At 41.3% G+C, this 19,082-nt stretch overlaps 1 protein-coding gene across 2 annotated transcripts in view; it reads left to right on the top strand.

Annotated features, from left to right (window-relative positions):
• hdac4 (histone deacetylase 4) overlaps positions 1–19,082 on the top strand; it is a 128,531-nt gene that overhangs the window by 52,333 nt on the left and 57,116 nt on the right. Inside the window, exons 1-2 of one of the 2 annotated variants that reach the window (XM_053328171.1) lie at positions 10,663–10,923; positions 18,866–19,075. In XM_053328171.1, the coding sequence (XP_053184146.1) occupies positions 10,920–10,923; positions 18,866–19,075 (214 nt within the window). In that variant the 5' untranslated portion in view covers positions 10,663–10,919. Of the gene's footprint in view, positions 1–10,662; positions 10,924–18,865; positions 19,076–19,082 lie in introns of those variants that run through there. The other variant, XM_053328170.1, reaches the window with a different exon arrangement.

Raw genomic sequence — 19,082 nt, forward strand, 5'->3', positions numbered from 1 at the left:
TCGTCTGACGCAGGCTGGAACCTCTGCACTTTTATTTACAGTTAAAAGATTTCGCCGTGTGTTTCAGCTTCTGTCAAGCTAACTGTGCTGCGGCGGCTTCCGGTGGCTTCCCGTTTAAGCTTTTCAAAATAAAACCTTTGTTATTGAGCGCTATCTCATTATTATTAAAAATCGTTTCCCCTCGATTTTATTAGTTTTGAGATCGTTTGACCCCTAAATCGTAATCATGATCAAATTTCAATTATTTGAGCAGCCTTAGCACCAGCAATAATTCCAAAAAACTCACCAGGTCGCATTTCTTCTCAATTCGGATGTTTGGTCAACCTGAACTCTTGACCATTCTTCACTGAGTGGCTCTCGTGTAATTGGCTGATTAGATGAAAGTTATACTGTACAGGATTTTATCTAAGAAAAAAAGGAGAATGTATAGACTCAAGCTAAAGTAATCCTTCTCTCTCATATCTTATGACTCACGAGAAATGTATGTATTTATAGGAACCCTCCCCTCCACCTGTATTTACTTATTATTTTGCTGAGTTTGCGATGCTTCTGGGCGTCAACCTTTGGGCAGTGGGTGTGTAGCCCCCCCCCCAGGCAATAACAGTGTGCAGGGTGTGAGGTCGGGACTTGTTGCATAGCGACCAGGTTACACCGCTGTCTCCGCTTTGGCTCCTCTGCTCCGCTCTGCTCTCTGTCTCTGCGTCATGGATGTGTAAAGAGCTGCAGGTCTGTGTGTCCTTCTTGACCAAGGGTGGAGCTGAGCCACACACACACGCAGAGCAGAGAGGCCACAGCGGACAACATGAAACTCTGCATTCATTCAAAATCCTGCAACACTTCCTTCAGGGTTGTGCAAAGGCGTGGGTGTGTTCATTTGTGCTTTATGAAACAATCAGAAAATGATTCACAACTTTGTTCTCACCAGAACTGCTGCTGCTCCTAACCCTCTAGCTCACTCGACCATCGCTGTTCTCTCTCTCTCTCTCTCTCTCTCTCTCTCTCTCTCTCTCTCTCTCTCTCTCTCTCTCTCTCTCTCTCTCTCTCTCTCTCTCTCTCTCTCTCTCTCTCTCTCTCTCTCTCTCTCTCTCTCTCTCTCTCTCTCTCTCTCTCTCTCTCTCTCTCTCTCTCTCTCTCTCTCTCTCTGCTGAGCCAGACAGGCAGGGCCATCTTTGAATGCTGCATGTTTACAAACACCAACCGATAAATCCTTCATAGCATACCTTTAAGTTTCGGTAGGTCAACCTGTAAAAATGGTGTAATTTCATTTTAAAAATCTACTTGAGCACTTTTGATTAGTTCAGCACATTCTCAACACTCACAGCTCTGACACGTCAAAGTAGGCAGTCCATTTAATTAATTATTGACTTCCGAATTCCAAGATCTCCCTTCCTCGTGATTTTGAAGATGATTTAACGTGATTGACTGTCAGCAAATTTTGGAGCAGACAGAACTGTGATAACACTGTCTGCTGTTATTCTCCTCTGTTTCCGCCTTTCTTTGAATCTCTGGCGTGTTCCAGAGGACACCCGGTCTGCAGTAGGTCACCATGACCGTGTGAAGACACTTGTCTGTCTGCCAGGCCCCTGCTGTCTCTCTCTCCCTACTCACTCAAACATCTAGTTTTGTAGACATGTGTGTGTGTGATTGAATGCTTGACTGTAAATCTGACATTGTAAATATGTGTATTATATGTTAATATAAGAGAACATGCCCTACACTAAGGCCGGTTTGGCTGGTGGACCATTCACTTCATTACAGGGCTATTTTCACTTGCTTGTCATCTGCTTCTTTTTCTTTTTTTACACACACAGTATCCCTACTAATTTAGCATTAACTGCAGTTAATGCTCAAACTGTCATGGCGAAGAACAACCCCCCCCCACCCCTCCCACCTCACCCTGATAAAGAAGTATCTGTGGTGAGCCAAAACAGTCGAGTTACTTCTGATTCATAGTTCAGTAAAATAATTAACAAATTCTTGGCTTGGAAACAAATAATTTTGCTAATTCAGCTTAAAAACCGCAACAAGTTATCATGTTGCAACATAATTAAATTGTACAGAACTTAATCATTATAATCAATCATAATAATTTATTATCATGACGAATTCCTCAACCTACCTATCAGAGGAAAGTCCTAATACAAGATTCAAAAGATTGCAAAGGTTCATTGTGTTGAATTTCAGTCCTACTCTACACCCCAACAATGACTGCCATCAGCACCTGCAGCACTTAACCACCTATCCAAGACAAGACAATCTGTTTTGAGCTCAAGCCGACCTCAAGCCCGGGTGCCAGTTTCCCAGATGGGCCCCCAAAGCCCCCCTACCACCCCCACACACTCCCTGACCTGGCATGGATCCCTCCTGCCTGGTGCCAGTTTGGTGTAGGCCGGAGTCGGTGGGCAGCTGCTTCTTTTTCTGCTCAGCCACCATCGGGCTCAAACACACACACACACTCACGCTAACAACCATGTCAAAGTCATCGCCCAAGGGATGTTTCCAAATGATTCTCTTGAACTTTTCATGAACTGAAATATGCTGCTTTGCTTTTTTCTTCTCTCCTTTAATCTATCTTTCTATGTCTCTTCCATGTAACAGTTTCAGAACAATTTACCTGCATTTAAAATCATAGTTGAAGCCAATCACGTGTGCAATATACTGAAGCATTAAGTTTAAGGTGATGTGCTGAAATCAACCTGAAGCTCTCAGAAAGCAGAGGTGGATCTGAATTGGATCCTGAGTGAATGATTGGAGGTATTAAGGGAATACAAGATAGTGTAGCATTACCTAATTATATCTATAGACGTAGCCGGAGGTTGTGGCCTTCATGTCAACCCTGTTACAGAGAGACACACACACAGTCTCACACAAACACACACATGCTCGTCTAAAAAAGTATGGCAGAGTGCTCAGAGCCAGACTTGTTTTTGTCTTCCAGCAGAGCAGGCAATGCTTTAACCTACTTTGTCTGCATCAGTGCCATTATCCTGACAGCTATAGCAGGTCGGACTATGTGTGTGTGAGAGTTTGTCTTTGTGTGGATGTTGTGGGAGGGAGAAATATTTTACCATGTCATGAATTTTGCATATGATCCAGTGTGTTTTGCTATATTGGCTCGGCTGGCTTGGTTTTTTTCGAAGACCTCAATGTCTGGAGAGTGAGATTGTGTTTGTCACGGCAAATTCTTGGAAAAAAAAGTTGATTTGTTAGAGGATTTTAGCTCTCATACAGTTCAGAAACAGAGAAATAAATGTTCTGCTTCACACAAAAAAAATTGTATCCAACTTATATTGGAGCAGCTCTGGTCTGGTCAGCCTATAGATTAAAAGTTAGCATGGGATTATTTGCATATCAGCCTCAATGACAATATGGATATACATTTCCCCCCAGAATGTTGCATGTGAAATAAGTTGGGCTGGAAGCTTGTCCTCTTGATAGTTAACCAATGAGTAAGAGCCGTTTATACCGTGGCAGTGCAAGGGTACTTATATGAATTATATGTCAATAACGTCTTCTGTTGAGGACTCTTTCAAGATGTCTCAAATTTGTGTTTCAAAATGTATCAAAGCTGCAGCTGATTAATTTACCTCCAAAAGCAAATCCACTGATTGCAGCAATTCTATTGATAGTAATTGAAGCTGGTGAGACTGGGCCATATGTCCCAGTAATTAGTCCAAATATCCATTGCCATATCATGTGGGAGGATGGAGTGGTAACCTTCTGCTTTACTAAGACACTCCAATCAAATTTTAAACTACTGTAACTTTCAGTCTACATAGATTTTTGCTTGGTTTATATATCTGGGGTTTCTGTTACATAGCCTCGCTGCCATGTGAAGGAAGAGGTGTGGCTTCAGTATCTGCTGTGGCTCACCAACAGGTGATACTATCAGCAGACAGTTCTCTGAATTGTTTTTTGGCTGTCATTCTCAGTAATATGTAATTTACATTTTTAGCAAATATGGAGTACCACATTTAAGATGCAGTAGTTTTTATATTACTTCAGGTTAGATATTGAAAGTTAGCACAATGCACAGTAGGATTGTCTATGTGCAGATTTAGACAGATATTATGTATGTTTGACTCCAGTCATGCTTTGCCATTTCAATTCCTCTTAAACTCACTTGTTAATGCAGAGGTGTGTTTTGTAAAGGCTTTTAAAAGCCTTAGCAGAACCACATGGATCCAGAAGAGTCCTCCATCTATTATGGATGACCACTCCAAGGTTCAGACCTTTTTCTTTGTGCTCGCAAAGGGTTTTGCTAGCTTCAGACCAACAACACCACCATGACCAGAGGCTAGTCTTCCCCAGTCCGGGAAGAGGAGTTCATTAAAGCCAAGCCCACAGCCTAATGGCTACAGCATGGCCGTCAGTGGAAGACTATATTTTACCACAAACTCATTTAAGAGAAGAAATAGACCATGTTTTCTGGCTGCAGTTGGTCCATACTTGTTTACTTAGTGGGGTGAACTTGCAAGAAGTCATTAAGAAGAAAACTGGATATTTTCATAATTGGAAAAATAACTTCTAAGCTCAAGAATAGACTTCTTCTTCAATTACTGATGAACTAAAAAAAACAAACCAGATATCCCCTTAAATGCAGACAATTGTTTAAAGTGAACGAGAAGAAATGGACAAGGAAGAAATGCCAAAGATAATGTGCATCACTATTAGATAAGTTGAATATGTTTTATTTTTCCCGGACAGGCTGCGTTTTCATTAGTGTTTATCCTTTTGTTTTTGTTCTGTAATTACCTTAAAATACCTGAACCCATCCATCCTTATGATGCAATCCTCCATTTATATCTGAGAGCATCTTTACAGGCTTTACTGAGGTTCCTCTATGTCCACAGGAAATATTGATAAGGCCCATTTTAGGCATTGAGCTATAATCTGCACTCTGTCCATAAAAGGGGTCGTGGGTCTAGCTGCAGTGCACAGGGGCATTCATGTAACTCATGTGATTTTTAAGTGCACAGAAGGAAGTGTGGTAAGCTGACATCTTTCATAAGTTCAGCTTAGCATCGCCGACAGCTAATGGCTCTCTGTCTGCTGCGAGCTCGGAGCAGACTGAGAAGGCATTACCATTGAGACGGAAGGAGAGGGTGTAAAATATGAATGAACGGAGCTCCCCAGTGCACCCAGGAGCACAAAACATCTCTCTTTCTTACCTCGTCTGGTTTTGAAGAAGCTGTTTTGAAGGTTTGGGTGTTTTGAGGTCCTTCTCAGAACAGTTAGGAGTTGATTCTTGTTATAGTTTTTTTGTTTTTTTTGTCTTTGTAAAGCTTGTTTCCTCACGTAGATCAGATTGGCAGCCTCAAGCAAACTTGAGGATTGCGTGAGCTCCTTTTTGTGTGTGTGTGTGTGTGTGTGTGTGTGTGTGTGTGTGTGTGTGTGTGTTTTAGCTGGATTCAATGCCAAATTATTTTTAGTCACCTATAAAATAAAACAAATAAAAAGGAGGATGTATTTATCTGCATGCATTTGCAGTGTGGTGTTTGTTATCCTTACATGCAAAAGGGATGTTTGCACTCCCTCTGTGTGTGTGTGTGATTTATTGTGCTGTGACATAAGAAATGCCTATTGGAGGTTCAAATAAGGCAAATCTCATAAATCATAAATAAGGGTTGGCAACATGTTTCAAATCTACTATCTATCTATCCATTTAATTTTATATTTAATTGTATATCTAGAAATGTGTTTGCAAATAACTTTATAGACCAAACAATCACAGCAGACTTCACAATTCTCATTTATCTGCAACATTACCAACAACAGTGTAGTACAGAGACTCTGTGTGTGTGCGCGTGTGTGTGTTTGTGTGTGTGTGTGTATACAGTTGACAGGTTGTATAGCTACAGCACTGATTCCTATCGCTTCCCGTTTTTATCGTTAACATGACGCACAATACACCGTAAACACACCCGGGCACAAATAAACAAACAAAAGCAGACATTCTTTTGCTCCATTTACATCCTCATTTTAAACATTCCTGCAAACCTCATACACACATTACAGTAAAGTGAACACAGCACTCAACGACGCACCTGGTCAGTTCATCTTTATACCCGCTTAAAGAGACACCCGCTGATTCTGAAAACTGTTGTTACCACTGGAACAGCTTTCATAAGATGATACTATTTATTTTTTTTTGTATTGTGGACATATTTAAATCAATAGAAAGCATTTAGCTGTGGTGGTACTTGCCCAATACCTTCTCTCCTTTTCAGCAGGGTTTTATATCATTATTAAACGAAGACGGTGGGTTCTCATATTCTCCATCAATCGAACGTGTTCTTATTGCCATTAGAAATTCATTACGATGCCTGTCTGTGTTTTTTATAAGACAAAGAAAGATATTGAAAGAGGGATTATTTTAGGAAGGTTAATGATTGTATTGAATAGAAGTTTCAAATTTAGCATCTGTATTTTGAGATTCTCAGTGGTAATAATCAATGAGACAGTGTGCAGAAAGAGAGAGATGTGAAGGAGGGGTTGCGGGTGGATGGGTGGATAGGGGGGGGGGTTGTAGAGAGAGGCAGTGTGTATTATAAATAACCCAAATCAATAATAAACGACACAGTATCTCACATAATTTGGAGTCGGGTCTGTGGTTCTCAGGGGACATGGATGAAAAAAGCAAACCCACCAACCCCCCTTTCACTGTGGAGAGGAGGGGTGGGGGGGACAAAAGAAGAAGAAGGTTCAAAAATAAGAGCTGCCGTCTTTCCCTCCCTCCTGAGCATGAACTAGCTTGTGGTTATGGTTTGCGTGTGTGTGTGTGTGTGTGTGTGTGTGTGTGTGTGTGTGTGTGTGTGTGTGTGTGTGTGTGTGTGTGTGTGTGTGTGTGTGTGTGTGTGTGTGTGTGTGTGTGTGTGTGTGTGTGTGTGTGTGTGTGTGTGTGTGTGTACATTACGAGGCGGACGCCGTCCATTACTTATTCATCAGTCCTGTCTGCCTGGCTGCCACAGTGTGTACCTCAGCATGCCTTGCAATCATTATGCCACATGCATTATTTAAGGCACACGCGCACGCTGACTCTGAGGCAGATAGCTACATGAGCTATTTATCTCGGATATGCTCACTTATCGCCTTGTCTGCTTCTCTCACAGGCTGTTACAAATAACTGCACAAGCCCTCTTTCACATAGACATTCACTGCCTAATCTTTAGGTCACACACCGACCTGCACACAAGTTTTCACGTACACACTTTTCATTCACAAGTTTTCATAAGATTCCCCGCACTCATAAAGTCAGCGATACACTCCAGGTCCATGCATATGTTCCTATACATACTACATCTTGTGTGTGTGTGTGTACTTGTTCTTGTTGTGTAGTGTGTGTTGTCAGATACAGGGTGCTTGTGGAGCTTTGCTGAAAATCACTCAAACCCTCACAGCTACATGGATGTGGATAAAATGTAGGCTTTTATTTCTATTGGACCACAAACTAGGGGACAATGCACCTTTACAAGAAGTGAGAGGAATGACTCATTGGTCCAAGTAAACAAGACCAGCACTTGATTGACTGTTCTCTGTGGATGTAGGCACCAAAACACACTAGCCTGACTGCCACCAAACAAAGAAAAATACAGTCTGTAGATGAATGGATTGTATTTGGTGAATTTAAGCATTCAAAATGACAGTTTGGAGTTGTTTACTGCAATATCTGTCTTCAATATAAAAATTTACATTTTGGCAGGGAGTCTGGTTCACAGAGATCTGGAAGCATGCTTGTCTTAATTAACAGCAGCAAACATTCTTGGCTAATAAAAAATGCTTTGAAAACCACAACAGCCACAAGTCCAAAGTAAACATTGTACTATAGAATACTGTTGGCAGTCCCTGGTAGAAAGAAATTCACTTTGATTGATTGCATGATATGTAATTTTAGGCATGCACCAATCCCAATGTGGTCGGCTAGATACCAGCAGTCTCTTTTTCTTCAATTTAAAATGTGTATACATGACTACATTGAACTCATTGGAACCATTCATGGTAACATGAGGCCAAGTGTCACCATTCACTGCGGTCACGCTCCAGCCAGTTACGGAAACAGTGATTTTTAACAATGACTCCTGCTAAGAAACTGTATTAATATGGATTTGTCACGTCATGGATGATACATGATCAGCTTCGTAAGGTCAATATCTCTGCCAATACCAATCTGGTGTATTGGATCAGGACATCAGTACTGCAATTCATGTTTTTTTGTGTATGCTATGACATGGCTAAAAACATGCTTCTCCCTTTTTCTTTTTTTGTATTTGACAAGCTGTCGACTCACTGCTGCCGCTGATCTTTGACCATGTTAGTCGCAACCTAATCTTATGTCTGTGGCATGCATCAGTGTTTACCTCAGAGTTCATACGGTACTCTTCTGCTCAGTCTGGTCATTGCCCTCCCAGATGCTGATTTTCCCTGTGCTAAAAATGAAAAGCTGTTTGTGTGTGTGTGCATGCGTGTATGTGTGCGTGTGTGTACGTGTGTGTATGCCATTGTGGTTTGGGCTCAGTAGCATTAGTTGTTATCAGTGTCATGGCTGCATGAAGCTTAGCTAAGCCTTTGACGTCAACGCCACACAACAAGCTGATAATGGAGACTTTTATCGCAGCCAGGTGTGTGGGCGTGTTGTCTGATCAAATAAAACTTGGCTTCCTGGATTCTATGCTGAACTTCAAAAATAGCTGGGAAAACACACGCACAGACGTAGATCACCCCACACACACACACCTGCACGCACACATGTTCTCACAAACACACACACACACACACACACACACACACACACACACACACACACCACACAAATTAGATGAGGAGTTGAGTGCATACAATTACTGTGTTTACACTGTGTGCACTTGAATAACCTGATTATTGTTGGGTGTGTGAGGTAAGCAGATTTTGTAAACACTATGTACTTAAACAACCCAGTATCCCTAACTGCAACAAGTCCTCCTAATTAAAACATACATGTCATATCACCGTTTGACTGCCGTATGACCCATAGGAGGTGTTTCCTAATCAGGGGTTTCTACAAGCAGTTATTGGTGAGAGAACATAATTTGTCAAATGACTGTAAAAAAAAATAATGATGTGTTATTTTTAGGAAAATGCTGTGGTTAAGGTCTGGTTAGGTTTAGGCATAAAAACCACTTGATTAGAGTTAGAGAAAAGATCACGGTGTGGGTTTGCTACTTCTTTAAAGCCTTTGTCGTCATGGCAACAGTAAACACTGACAATTTTATTTGCAATTCGAAAAAAAATTTTACTGACTCGCAGTTGGAAAAAGGAAGTGAATAATGGTCTCCTGCAGCAAAGTCCATTAAGTCAATTTTTTTGCCAGTTCAGATCTATATGAGGTCTGTCACTCAAATGTCATTTTGACCTATTCTATTATTTTTTTGTGAGAACAGGCTTCTTAACTGTGGTAAGGAATGAGAAGAAATCTGGTTAATTTTGCTAGTTTTGCTAGACTGTCAGGTTTTAAGTTAAGTTTTAAGTAAGATTTTTACACATGAAGACGTGCATTAAACTATTCCTGTGCCAGCAGTGTGAAAAAAAAAGAAATCATAAGGCTCATACTATACAGAATATTTCAGTGTACGTCTCAAAAAAACTGAAAGTAAAACTAAATAAATAGCTTGCCTTACTGAATAAACAAAAAAGTAGCTATAAATCAGCCTAAGTTTCAGTTTCATTATGTTAAAGATCCAACTCACCTATGGTCACACAAACAGGTCACAGTCTTGTAAAAATCAAGTCTGTCCTTCTGAGTCACAATAGATTGTAATGTTAATCGCTCATAAACTATGTTTAGGGCCCTACAGTATCTTTGTGCTGCCACAGGGCAAAGTGCAGTGGCACACCAGTAAACAGCTTATTTCCTGCAGTGCATTCAGGTCATTTTATGCTTCTTTCCCCCTAATCGCGTCCTTCCTTTGTAAAATACAGTATATTTGTAAATGCAGCTGCTCTTCGGTCATAGATTATACAATGTTAATGCTTAAATCATGAAATTTCCGCTCAAAAAAATGTAAGCAAAAACCCGTTAAGCATATATTTTCTAACAGTTGCTACTCAAAAAGCATTGTAGTTGGACACCAAGCAGCTGCTGTGTTAGCAATGGACAGAGACGTGTTTCTCTGATGTTTAAAAAAAAATCAAAAAATCTTCATCCATTATCATCAAGTCTACTTCACAACAACTGTCTTTGCTGTTGGGCTGCTGGTGTGTAGGAGGGCTTCAGATAGCCACAAATGTGTGTGTGTGTGTGTGTGTGTGTGCAACAAGTAACACACATTAAGAAATATGAGCAAATACAACATTTAGCAATATTCAATCAAAGAGTAAAAAAAAGCAGATGAAAGCACAGTGTTCGTCTGGTCAAATGAGAATGTGGTCATAATCTATCACCAGCTGCCTCTCTGCTGATCGGTGAGTTAGGAGGCAGAAAGCCAGAGACTCCCATAAAATGCTCAACATGCCTGAGACTGCCCTCTGATGTCACTGAGAGAGCAAGAGTAAGGGAGGGAGAGAGAGAGAGAGTGAGAGAGAGAGAGAGACAGAGAGAGAGAGAGTGGGAGGGGACCAGAGGAGCGGAGGGAGGGAGAGAGAGTGGCAGCCGGAGGGCAGACCAAAGCACGTCAGTGAGAGAAACAGAGAGAAGCGGTAGAGACGGGAGAGTGTGAAAGACGGGAGGGAGAGAGAGAGAGAGAGAGAGGTCTGTTCTCACTACGAAAAACCAGCTTCGGTCTGCTGTATTTGGTGCTACGGCGGACTTTACAGCTCTGTTCAGAGTTGCACTTTTTGACCAGGAACACACACACATACTTTATCTTTCTTTCTCAGATACTGTACACACTACACACACACACACACACACAAACACGCAACAGCCGGACAGCAAGGCACAACTGATGGGTAAGCGCTCTTGTTGTTATGCATGGATCTCTGTTTGTTTGGATAGCGTGTGTGTGTGTGTGTGTGTGTGTGTGTGTGTGTGTGGATGTGCAGTTTTATTGAGCTGCTTTGTAATTTATTGTGTTTTTTTGTTGCTGTGTCAAGGAATCAGTTGATGCTGGTGGGAGCACTGATTATAATTACATTAGTGTATTATGTTAAGTTTACTAGTCATGCATGTATGAGTGTTTATAGTGACTCATTTATGTTGATGAGTAGCTTATAAGTGTTCACATGAGGAGTGTCTTTGCGCGTGCATATATATGTGTGTGTGTGTGTGTGTGTGTGTGTGTGTGTGTGTGTGTGTGTGTGTGTACATGTTAATTTGGTGTGTGGGTGTGCAGCTTTGAGTAGTGACAGTGTTTATTGAATGGTACTGATGTATGGAGACTCTCGCTCAGCACCACTCAGCGTAGCATTTAACTGAATGGAGCAGATGGCAGTGGCTGCGTCTGTCCCTCCCCGCAGCTTATTGTGTACATGCATGTGTTTGTGGTAATGCCTGTGTGTGTGTGTGTGTGTGTGTGTGTGTGTGTGTGTAACCTTGTTTTTTTTTAATTCAGTTTGGGGTGTCTGTTTTTTAGAGCTTATATATCCACTGTTCATTGCTCAGCAAAATGTTAGCTATGTTTTTACAGAAAGAAAAGTACATAACACAGTTTCATCCTGTGATCAAAATATTGAGAAGTATATGAGGTTACAATAGAGTAAAAGCTTTTTTTTTCTGGATTAGATTTCTGTGCTAGATTACATTTTTATCTCTTGCATCATCGAATACTGAGAGTTAAGTTGGCGTTTTGGTCGGTGGCCAGTGTTCATGCAGTGTCACCATGTGGCTCATCATGTCTCTGTCTTGGTTTATTTGTGGTGTCTCTGCTGTGTGTCTGTATCCCAGACTGACAGATGAGCTACAAAATCACAAAGTTGTGATACAGTACAAGAAGTAGTTTAGCGCTGCCATGATGAATTGATTAATCAGTTAGTAGAACAGGAAATGAATTGCTAGCTATTTTGATAATTGATTGTTTTGAGGGTTTTCTTTAATGAAAACGTGCTAAAAATATCTGGTTTCAGCTTCTTAAATGTGAATATGTTCTGGTTTCTTTAGTCCTCTATGATATTAAACTGAATATCTTTAGGTTATAGACTGTTCATTTGGGAGAAACCAAACATTTTAGGTTGCATATTGGGCTTTGGGAAATACTGATTGACATTTTTCACAATTTCTGACATTTTAAAGACCAAAAGACGAATAGATTCATTGAGAAAATAGTCAACAGGGTAATCAACAAATAGATGGTAAAGGCCAGTGAGGGCTATATCTGTATACTAACTTGAGAACACACCTTCCTTAAGTAATTATTAGATGCTTTTGATTGCTTTAAGTGAACTCAGTTTGCGGGAACTAGCTATTGACTAGCTGTCCTCAGAGAAAGAGAAAAGGCAGTAAACAAAGAGGTGGTGACATACTGTACAACAAACTAGCACATTCCAGGGATGTACAATGTGACATATATCAACACACAAACCCCAGACAGTGCAGCATTGAGCTGAGTGCACATATGCAGGCCATGCGTTGAATCACTTGGCTACTATCATTGGTCCTTTTCTTTATCTAGCCCCTCCCCTCTTTCTCTGTCCAACCAATCGTTGGCCACAATCCCACCAGTCACCATGGCTTTTGCCTCCCTCCTCTGCTAGCACCCGTGTCTGTAAAACTGGGAAGTATTATGTCAGGGAGGGACTATTAATTCTTAATCCACAAGCCTTACAGTCACTGTTATCACCTTTTTGTGTCTAGCTTTGTTTGTGTCACAAATGTTATGTTGAGATTTGTAGATTTCCTGATGAATTGTGAACAAACATGCATGGGGTTTTGTCTGACTGCACAGATGCCCAGTGGGGCGAGGAGCTCCCTCGGGAATCCTGGTCTATAAATAACTGTAAGTGTGGTCCATGATCTTACCCTGATCGCGGGAGAGAGAGAGGGAGGGTGGAGAAGAGGAAGAGAAGGAAGGGCAGAGAGTCAGAGAGGGACACAGAGAGTGACGGATGAATAGATGAGGGAGAGAAGCAGAGAGATGGGGCTGACATTTCACCAGCTGCATTTGATGGTTTTCGGCAAGTTCAGCCAGATTTGACATCATCGTGCCCGTCGTAGGGAAACCTCGCAACTCCAGGGGATTTTCACAAAATAAACACAATTTCCCGTCAATCAACAGAGATTATCTCACTTCCGCCCTTCATAGCTTTAATTGTCCTGCAGCTGCTAAAGGTCCAGGAGCTTAAGCACATTTAGAGCCCACTGTACGCATTCATAAAATACCAATTTTTCAGTTATAGAAAAACACGGTTCTTGTTCACTGACATTTTAGACTTACAAAGTTTTTCATGTGATGGTGATGTAAGAAAACGAAGGCTTTATTTTACATGGTTTGTCTGTTTTTGCACAAGACTGGCAGGTAAATGGCATATTTGGCATATAAATGTCAGCCTGTATTGTGGGCTGCTCGGCCATTCTTGCAGCAGGAATGTTTGTATTATTATGTCCAGTGCTGTCAGGGTCAGTCTGCTTGTGCAACCACCTCTCCTCCCGTTGGCTCAGCACCATAACCTCATGCCACATTCGCAGAGTGACATCCTTGTAAGCCCGGCTAATTACTTCACAGGTGCCTGCACCCTGCTGGGCTCTGCATGTCGCCCTGTTTGTCTGCTGCCATCCACAAAGCGTTGTTTACTGTAAACATGCTTCCGAGGATTGTTATTCAGAGAGCTGTTATGGCACAACTTCAACAGCACTGTGATCCTGTGGAGTCATGTCAGCTTGACCGTGAGTCTGTCAGTCAGACATGGAGGCGGGTTTCCTGCACACCTGCGTCAAGTCAAGTTAATTTGATTCATATAACTCCAAATCCCAATAAAAGTTATCTCATGACTTTTGTGCATATAGAGCAGGTCAAGGCTATACTCTTTTAATTTACAGATAGACAATATTCCCCTATGAGCAAGCACTTAGTGACAGCAGCAAGGAAGAACTTTTCTTTTAACGGAAAGAAACCTCAAACAGAGGCCATTTGTCTTGATATTGACAATGAGGTTAAAGTATGTAGAAATGCTCCGGGGCTTCAACCTGTCTAAATACTTTGTTTATGATGTTTTTCTCTCCCTTGCCAACGAGCTGATGTCAGCTTACGCCCATAAATAGCTGCCCGTTCTGTAGGCTTGGTTGTTGAGGTTGTTGCTAAGATTTCTCTATGTTTTGTTTGCATTGTCCCTTTTTTTAATATTTTGGATCGGAGAAGTTAACATTTCAGGTAAAGGGTGAGGAAAAAGTATCGGAGCAGACGGGCTCATCGGTAGGGGGCAGGAGCCAAAATTGCCTGTTTTAGACAGAGGCTGAACTGAGGGGCTGTATAAGTTAAGTTATGTTTTTTAACTGTGAATCATGCAAAGATATTCCAGTTGAGCCACAGAATGAAAATATAGACCTGGAAACGTGCATGATACGTCCCATTTGAATTATCTAGAGCAGAACTGTCTAACTAACAATTTGAGATCTAAAAGCAGTTACAGGCTTTTGCAGTTAAGAAATCATTAAATCTCGACAGCAGTTTCTGATATATTTAGATTTTGAAGAATCATGTATCTCTCCACATCCCATGTTGCGCAACATTTGTGCAGAGTCTGAAACAACTGTACACGCCTAGAACCCCAACCCTTGATCCCACTGCTTCTCTTTTTGTTGAGTAAATTTGACTGTAAAGATCAAACTAGAAATAAAAGCATTTACACACTGAAACACGTTTGCATGATTCACGTATTCTGCAGTGTTGACTCATAAGTACATCAATAAATAGATTTATACTTTGTCAGTGCACATAAAATACAATGAAACTTCATTTAGCATTCCCATCCCAGCAGCATGAATGAAAATACATATATAGCAATGTTAGCAAAAGGTTTAGTTCCTAGCTTTATATTTAGCTTTGTCTGGCTAACATCACAATCGGAAGCCATCTGTTGCTCTGTGCACTGTTGATGTGTGGTTAGCCTCTGAGTTGGACATCTGAAAAGTGATTACTTCACCTCTTTCCCTCCACTTCTGTGCTGCCTCTACTAAGCCCCTCAGCTAAAGGAAAAGTGGCTGTTTTCAGGTATATTTTTTCACTGTGCTTCAGCCTTGCAGCCGGTCATTGATCACTGGTTTGTAAAATGTGTAAAAGCGGCTACTTAAGGGAATAAAACACACTGTGATTCAAGATTCAAATTAACTTAACCGGTCTCTAAGGAGAAGCTTGGTTGTTGGTCCCTTCACACACATATAAAGCTTACATAAGATAAAATAAAACACAACATATGTTTATTACACTGCGTATGGGAACACAATGGAGCTCATTACAATACTTAAAAAATACAGTTTTTGTGTAAATGCATTTTTTATTTTTCTTAAGTTTAACTCAAAGCTGCAGTTGAAACCGTTTGCACCAAAGTGGATACAGTGGTGCATGTGATTAAGCCTGTTCTCCATATACTTAACCCACCTCTTATCATTGACACAATAGATGACTTTATGGATATTTCATTCATGTACTCAGTTGGACTTTTTTGGGGATTTTGTTGTTGCATGTAAAAGCAGACTGTATCATTTTTATTCATTTTGGAGTTTTGAAGTCCTTTGTCAGGCTCCCTGAAAACAAACAGCCTTTGTAAAGCCCTTGTGGCATGTGTACTGAGTAAGGGAATTGTATAGAAGTAGTGTGGGGTTAACAGCAAGTGCTCTGCTTACTTCAAGGGCCAGCCAGAGCCCCGTTTACAGGAAATGGGAATGACAGGACTTTGCGTCCGGCGCTTGCCTACGTAAGTCCGTATGGGAAAATATGCAGCTGAAAAGGCGTTAATTGAGATGACGCTCCATGCATGTTTGGCACCGCAGGACTAGAATAGCTGCCCTTTGGGTCCCTCTGGAAGGGTCCTATGTGTGGAGTGGCACTCCGTTTGAAGTGCACTGACCTGTTTGATGCCACAATAAAGGGTTTTGTTTGTTTGACCTTGGTTGTTTACTGATTATTAAATATGTGGTTACATGCAACAGTTAACAGGCATGTGTGTGTAAATTGATGCACGTATACAGAGAATGTGAGGTGGTCGATTTAGAGTTCACCACGGTTCACTGGGAAAGGCTTTGTTTTGATAACACGGATGATTGGCATCGGCTGTTCAGAGCAAGAATGGCAAACATTGGCATCTTTCAGTGTGGCTATTTTTCTAGTGGCTCGTTAATGTGGAAGTGACAGACATACAAATTTATAGGTCAGAGGTCCAGGAATCAGTTAACGTACATTGTAAACACAGCTTCCCCCCCATCCTCATAACCCTCGTTACCCTTAGTTAGTCTTAAATATGGATTTCCCTGCAAGTTTTTATGCTTAGAAATGTTTCTAAAAGCATCTGGTAGTATGTTTTTATCAGCATGCAAACTTTATAAATCAGTCCCCACCCTTGCTTAATTGAACCTAGCTCCTTCATCTTTTCAAAGTGAAACAATAAATAATTACTCCCGATGGCCAGAACTTGACCACGCCCTTACAAGTATAGTAACACAATTGCACACATACACACACACACACACACAGAGAAACACACACACCATTGAAGCACCAACATGTCTGGCCCAGCCACACCCTTTCTTCTCTCCCTGCTGTCCCGTTGGGTAGTGTCAAGTTTCCTCCCAGCACTGAAAACCTGCCCAGTACCAAAGATGTCATTGGCTATCTCAGCAAGTAACTGCAACTCCATCGCCACCTCATTGGTCACCAGGGACGCCAGGACATTCATGATAGGTCGGAGATGCTCTCCACTGGTTTCAGGGTATCGATGACTGGCAGAAAGGGCTTGGCATGGCGTGAGGTGGTTCTCTCTATGGAGCAGATATTGATCAAGAGAAATTGAATGATACACAGGAGGTTTTGATCTCAAGTTCAGATAACAAGCACAAATCAGGGATTTATGAGGTTGTATAAATTTGAAGATGCTGTCATGCAGAATCCTAAAGACTTCGGCTGACTCGTTCCTTCAAAATGCATAATTTATTTTTTGTTATTTTAGACTCCTCTTACTTTAACTCTGTTCTATTTACAGTATCAGTCAGGAAGCGTTTGGACATACCTTCTCATTCACTTAAGTGAGAAAGTGTGTCCAAACTTTTGACTGGTAGAGCACATAGCCAAAATAAATGTATATACATTTATTGTAAATCTCAGACATTGCACCAACAGCACAGTCAATCTGTTTTAGATTTATTTTTTTTAAGCCCACAGTTACTTGAATAAATACACTAGCATGCTGGCAGTGTTTGATCAGCACATTGTATTCCAGTTTACACCTCAAGGCTTTAAAGTTGGCAAAGATTTTGTTTACTTTTTTTTTTCCTCTTTCTGATTTCCTACCCTTGTGTAGTCGGGTTACACTACAGTTTGTGCGTAAGCTGCGGTATTGTTTGCTTGTTCTGCAGAAATAATCTGATTGCACTAATACTCTGCATGTCGACCATGTTGATGTGGGGATATTGTTTTTCTCATGTTTGCTCTTAGTATCCATGTTTCAACAGCTTCCGCAGGCACGCACTACTTCACTGGATTATTCAGATAAAGCAGAATAAATGTTGCAGATTTAGAGAAATATAAGGATTGTCGTACAAACAGTGGCTTAAATTTCGTGTCATGCACATATATTTTAAGGTTTAGGCATATGCCTGTCAAACTGAGTGAACAAGTAGGGCTTTTGAGTGCACTTGCAGTGTCTATGTATATTGTGATGTGGGACGTGTGTAGATTTTTGGCATATGATGATGGCAGTGTGAATCTATCTCCACACACATCAGATACAAAACTTTGCTTTCTCTGTAGAAGAGCACAAATAAACGACTGACACTGTGTTGCATTTATGCTGCCAGTATTGCAGTGAAAAAATGTCGTTTTTCTGCCTGCATGAAAACAGACAAACTGGAATGGAAACACAAACACGCGCACACACGCACACACACACACACACACACACACAGTAAGTAAGTAAGTCTGTATGCGTGTCAGCAAATCCCTGCTGCAAAACTCATGTTGCAGGGGGATTGTTTTTGCTCTCTGCTGCCATGTTTCATCATTCTACCCGTATGTGTGTGTGTGTGCGTGTGTGTAAATGTGTGAAAGTGGGGTGGGGTTTCCCTGATAATGATGTGTGTTTACATTTGTGTTAATGGTATAGAGTAGTCAGTATATGAGTTTAACTTCCCACCAGCGTGCAGACTGTAGCTCTGATGATCGGTTGCTGTCTTAATAAGACACAGTTTTTGGCATTCTGCTAAAGCTCTTACCCAATGTGTACAACTCTAAAACAGGCTTTAGCCACTAGTCTGCCAACATTACAAGCAACCGCAACTAGTATAACTAGTATAAACTAGTATAATGCAAAGATGTAGTGTCCAGACAGCTGATGTAACAAGAGTTCATTTGTCTAATTTGTATCAGAGAGGAGATTGATTTTTTTTTCTGTGTACCCTCAAGTTTTTTTTTTTCTTTTTCCTTTAATAAATCTCTCTTGGAGATTTTGGGCATGTAGCTGTGTTCAGGATCTCCAACTCAACACTGTAGTAAGAATTCAGGTTTTTCTGCCAAGTTGAACTCAGTGACCCTCAGTAACAAATCTGTTGGCAGGATCACTGTCATGTACATAGTCACGTAGGAAGTGTCACTGTTCTCATAGTTTAGCTGTAGGCTGTAGTTTGCCCCCCCCCCCTCCCTTTTTTCTAATTTTCCTTGTTTAAGTTGTTTACTGTATTAAAAACGTATTCTTTTATAATTTTATGTCCTTAACTTCCATCTTTTCCCTTTTTGCTCTCGTCCTTCTCCAGTTGACGTGAGCACGGCAGCGCTGCCCACACAGGTGCCCCCCACCACGACAGCCATCCTCCCCATGGATCTACGTGTAGTCGACCACCCCCACCACCACCACCACCACCAGCAGCAGACCCCCTTCAGTCTGCTTCCCCAACCCCACCCTACTCCGCCCGCCTCCACAGCTTGCCCCGCATCTACCGAGCCGGGCCATGGACCGGTCATTAGTAAGTT

This window comes from Scomber japonicus, chromosome 11, assembly GCF_027409825.1.
Source record: "Scomber japonicus isolate fScoJap1 chromosome 11, fScoJap1.pri, whole genome shotgun sequence".
In the NCBI taxonomy this organism is placed as follows: domain Eukaryota; kingdom Metazoa; phylum Chordata; class Actinopteri; order Scombriformes; family Scombridae; genus Scomber; species Scomber japonicus.